This window comes from Mustela nigripes, chromosome 17, assembly GCF_022355385.1.
Source record: "Mustela nigripes isolate SB6536 chromosome 17, MUSNIG.SB6536, whole genome shotgun sequence".
Lineage (NCBI taxonomy): Eukaryota > Metazoa > Chordata > Mammalia > Carnivora > Mustelidae > Mustela > Mustela nigripes.
The window spans coordinates 4,311,346-4,316,431 of record NC_081573.1 but is presented as its reverse complement, the minus strand read 5'-3'; the positions used below and the strand labels follow the sequence as shown (position 1 = coordinate 4,316,431).

Below are 5,086 nucleotides of genomic sequence, written 5' to 3'. Positions count from 1 at the left end.
GGGGGGGGGGGGGTGCGCGCAGAGGTGCTGGGAGCAGTGACCCAGCGGGGACATCCTGGACTCAGGGTCCCCCTTGTTTTTTGGTTCTCCCTCTCTCATCATCTTGTGTTCTTATTCTCTCTTGTTGTCTTTCATTTTCTCTCTCTTGTGTTCTCTTATTTTCTCTCTATTAAATCTTTCTCATTCTCCCTCTTGCCCTCTGTCTCCCTACTATGCTTCCCCAGCAAACCTTCCTGGGTTCAGAGACAAACTGAAAGCCAGAGTCATGGACAGAGACGTTCAGAGAAACAGAGAGACTAGGGGTCTACCCTAGTGGGGTACCTTTGGGGTACCTGCTCTCTCAAGTTTCCTACCTTTGGAAACTTGGGGTGACTGCCTCTCTCTGAGCCTACCTTTTCCCATCCGTAAAACCAGGGAACTATTGTTCCTCACTCCAAAAATACCTATCCAAAAAGAGAATGCAGGGAAAGAGCCTTGGCACAGTGTCAGGCATGTAGTAGGAGCCCAGTAAGTGGGAGCACGTTGAAACCCTTGCTCAGAAAAAAGCAAGTACGCACCTGCCATGCTCCGAGCTCTGCTGTCTGCACTTGAGATGCAGGAAGAAACCAGCAAATTCCAGGGCTCATGGAGCTCACATCCCAGTAGGGGAGACAGACAAACAGAAAAACTGAAAGGGGGTGCCTGGGTGGCTCAGAGGGTTAAACCTCTGCCTTCTGCTCAGGTCACGATCTCAGAGTCCAGGGATGGAGCCCTTCATAGCACGGGGCTCTCTGCTCAGCGGGGAGCCTGCTTCCTGCCTCCCACCCCGCCCTGCCTGCCTCTCTGCCTACTTGTGATGTCACTGCCTCTGTCAAATAAAATATTAAAAAAAAGAAAAACTGAAAGGAAATATCTGATAGTCACCTGTGTGAAGAGAACATAGGTGATGGTAGATTGACTGGAACAGTGGGGTTTCTGCAGACAAGGTGGTGGCTGGGGAATCAGAGGAGGAGACATTTAGGCTGACAGCCACCATGCCCCATGAGCCTTGCAGGAAAAAGCGAGAACTTGGTGAGTGCAAGGCAGAATAAGGAGAAGGAACAAGACAGACTGTGCAGGGTTTTGTGCTGGGGAAGAAGTTTGGGTTTATTTAAGTGCAATAGATTTTAAGCATAGGGGTAGAGGGAGTAATATGATCTTATTTACTTTGAAGAGAATCTTGTGTGGAGAATGACTGGAGGGGGAGAAGGGAGCAGAGACTAACACAGAGGTGGGAGGGAGAGCAGCCCAGGTAGACAATGCTGTGGTCCAGGGAGAAGAGCCAACATACTCACCAAGGGGTGGCAAGTGGGAGGGGGGGAGGCAAGGCTTGGCCTGACCATTTGTGGCACCCTTTGTGGAGGCAGGCAAGGAGATGTGGGGGCAAGGGCTGAGTTGGGGATGCCTGTTGGGAGCCAAGTGGTTGGACGCATGGGCAAGCAGAGGTGCAGACAGAGGTCAGTGCTGCTGAGAAGTGGTGGGGAGTCATAGAGGAGAGGTGGTGTTTAGAGCCATGGGGTTGGGTGAGATCACCTAAGGAGCAGGTGTGGATGGCTTGATGAGGGGTTGGGCGACAGATGACTGTGATGATGAAGCATGAATGTCTGTGCTTCTCTCTGCCTCTCTCTGGCCTCGTCTCTTTCTGACCCTGTCTCTCTTTGTAGCTCTTAGTGGCTGTCTGGTTCTCTAGCTCTGTCTCCGTTTATCTGCCTGCGTTCAGTCTCCTGGTGACACATGGACACCCGCCCCCCAACCCTGCCCTGGTCCTGGGACCAGCAGCTCTAATCACAAGGACAGATGAGGCATGGAGGAGGGGCGGGGGTTCAGGGTGGGTTCAGGTCTCCCAGCCGCCCAGACGTGACTAAGTCTGGACAGCGGCAGGAGGCAGGTTGGGGCCAGTGCTGGGGCCCAGGGCTGGGCAGCTGAAAGAAAAGAGAAGAAAGTAGACGTCACGCCTCTCTGTCCCTGTTTCATGGTCTCTCCTATGCCCTGTACTGTCCGAGGTAAAACAGAAGTGATCCTCTTATTAGGTTATGGGTCCAGGACAGAGCTGTGGGAGAGTTACGCCGTGGAGATGCTTCTGGCCTGGCAGGTGGGAATGGTTTGGAGTGTGGGCCAGGGAACCGGGCTCCCTGGCTCAGAACTCAGGCTGGAGTTGGGGGAGGGTGGACATAGAGACAAGGGGAGACAGAGATGAACAGAGAGAGAAATGGTCACAGAGCTGATGAGAGAGAGAGGAACAGAGACAAGGAGAGAGATCAGGGCGAAGAGATAAAGGCAGAGAGGGACAGAGACAAGAGAGCCGGAGACCGAAATTGAGACAGACAGACAGATTGGGACACAGAGAAATTATCTCGCATTCTGGAAGTCATTTTTTTTTTTAATATTTTATTTATTTGACAGACAGAGATCACAAGTAGGCAGAGAGGCAGGCAGAGGGTGGGGGGAAGCAGGCTTCCTGCTGAGCAGAGAGCCCCATGTGGGGCTCGATTCCAGGACTCTGGGATCATGACTGGAGCTGAAGGCAGAGGTTTAACCCACTGAGCCACCCAGGCACCCCTGGAAGTCATTTTAAAAATGTAGACAAGGGATACCTGGGTGACTCAGTCGGTTAAGCGTCTGCCTTCAGCTCAGGTCATGATCCCAGGGTCCTAGGATTGAGCTCTGCATGGGACTCTCTGCTTAGCGGGGAGTCTGCTGCTCTCTCTGCCTCTGCCTGCCACGCTACCTGCTTATGCTCTCTCTCTCTCTGACTAATTAATTAATTAATTAATTAAACCTTTAAAAAAAAAAGTAGACAAAAGGGAGTGTGAATTTCCCCCAGCGTGATCCATCCTAGGCCCAGAACCCATTCTGCATAAGCGGCACCCCATTCACGAGTCCCCTCTGGTTCTCTGCTCACCTGCAGGCCCCCCAGGCAGCACCTTCTCAGAAACATAATTCAGGTCTAGCAGGTCAACTGCTTCGCCTCCCCTCTCCCTCTCCAGACCCTCTTCACTCCTACTCGTGCCTGCTTCTGTCTATTCCCAGAGGGACGTGGCCCCAAGCCCTGTCTCAATTAATAACTAAATCTACATTGGGGCATATTATATTACCTGAAGAGAAGTGAAGTGTTTTCCTCCTTTATTAAGAGCACAAGAAGGGGCACCTGAGTGGCTCAGTGGGTTAAAGCCTCTGCCTTCGGCTCAGGTCATCAATCCCAGGGTCCTGGGATTGAGCCCCACATTGGGCTCTCTGCTCAGAGGGGAGCCTGCTTCCTCCTCTCTCTCTGCCTGCCTCTCTGCCTACTTGTGATCTCTGTCTGTCAGATAAATTAATTAAAAAAAAAAAAAAGAGCACACAGGGAGGAGTACCTGGGTGGCTCCATTGGTTAAGTGTCTGCCTTTGGCTCAGGTCTTGATCCTAGGATCCAAAGCCATGCATCCTTGCTCAGTGGGGGAGGTGTGTGTGTATGTGTGTGTGTGTCTGCTTCTCCCTCTCTCTCTCTCTCTGCCTGCCGCTCCCCCAACTTGTGCTCTCCCACTCTCTCTCTCTGTCAAGTAAATAAGTAAAATCTTAAAAACAAAACAAAACAAAAACCAAAATGAGAAGCAATGGGGGATTTAGTAGGGAAAACCTCACAAAGGCTCATGGGAGCATCTCCCTTGCCTGTTCCTGTCCCAGGCAAGGGAGAGGCCAGAACTGACCGGGCCAGTCCTAGGGTCTGCATGGACCGGAGGAGAATGGAGGGAGAGGGTTTTACTGGAGAGAGAGAGAGTTGTAGCTTACCCTAGCCTGGGGAGCGACAGAAAATGTATCCTGACCATATGTACGATGGGAGGATGGCAGGGACCACCATGGGAGGCACCTCCTGGCCCTCCTGTCCCTTCTGCAGCAACAGGGTTTGGGAAGGACCTCAGCAAACATCCAAGGGGCAGAAATTAAGATGGCGCCCCCCTGGACCAAAGGCCTGGACTTTCCTCCATGTTTCTAGCACCAGCCAAGCTGAGTTCTCTGTCACCACTTTGCAGAGCAGGATAGGGAACCCCAGAAGTGACTGAGACATTTCCTGCCTGGTGGACTCAGATCTGCTTCACCCAATACAACAGCCACCAGCCACGGGTGGTTCCCGAGCCCTTGAAACAGGGCAAGTGTGGTTGAGGAACCAGCTTTTAACTTCTATTCAATTTTAACTAATTTAAATGTAAATACTGGATCTCCCTTCAGTTACTGGAAAGGTTTTAAGTACATTTGGGACAATCTGGGTACATGAATCTGCTTTTCCAAGTTGAAGTTTCATAGGCTGCATAGAGATCAGTTATGTCTGATGAAGATTTAGTGTTTGGGTGGGGATACCGCTGTAGGTGTAAAATATTTGCTAGATTTTGAAGACTTGGTATAAAGGGAATGTAAGCTATCTTATTATTAATGTATACTGATTACATGTTGGAGTGATCATTATTTGGATATGTTGGGATAAAATAAAATATCTCTAAAATTAAATTTTTACTTGCTTCCCACTCTTCTTTAGTGTGGCTACTAGAAAATTTTAAATTACGTATTTGCCTCATGTTAGATTTTCACTGGTTAGGGCTGATTTGGAGAAAATAGGAATCAAATCAAATGGGATCAAAGCTTAAGTGCTCAAGTGATCTTAAGTGGAAACTGCCAGGAGAACTTTTTTTTTTTTAAGATTTTATTTATTTGTCAGAGACAGAGAGAGCACAAGCAGGGGGAGTGTGCAGGCAGAGAGAGGGGGGAAGCAGGCTCCCCGCCAAGCGAGGAGCCCAATGTGGGACTCGATCCCAGGACCCTGGGCTCATGACCTGAGAGGAGGGCAGATGCTTAATGACTGAGCCACCCAGGAGTCCTTGTCAAAGCACTTTGTAAACTGGTTGTGGAGATGGGGGAGTGGGAGCAGAAAAAAAAGCGCTCTAGAAACAGATCCTTGGCTGGGCTGATCTACAATGACCCTTAGCTATATGAGAAAATTATTTAACATGGTCCTAAAATCTTGTGATCACACTCAAAGTAGAAGCTAGAATTTTCACCTTGACCCAAAGGCCCACTCATGATCTCTCCCTTCTTA

At 50.0% G+C, this 5,086-nt stretch overlaps 1 protein-coding gene across 1 annotated transcript in view; it reads right to left on the bottom strand.

Moving 5' to 3' along the window:
• The window catches only part of KLK4 (kallikrein related peptidase 4), a 4,616-nt gene extending 4,052 nt beyond the window's left edge, over positions 1–564 (bottom strand). Inside the window, exons 1-2 of the mRNA XM_059383376.1 lie at positions 558–564; positions 393–443 (exon numbers count right to left, since the gene is read on the bottom strand). Coding sequence (XP_059239359.1) covers positions 393–443; positions 558–564 — 58 coding nt within the window. The remainder of the gene's footprint in view (positions 1–392; positions 444–557) is intronic.
• Positions 565–5,086: the final 4,522 nt, after the last annotated feature.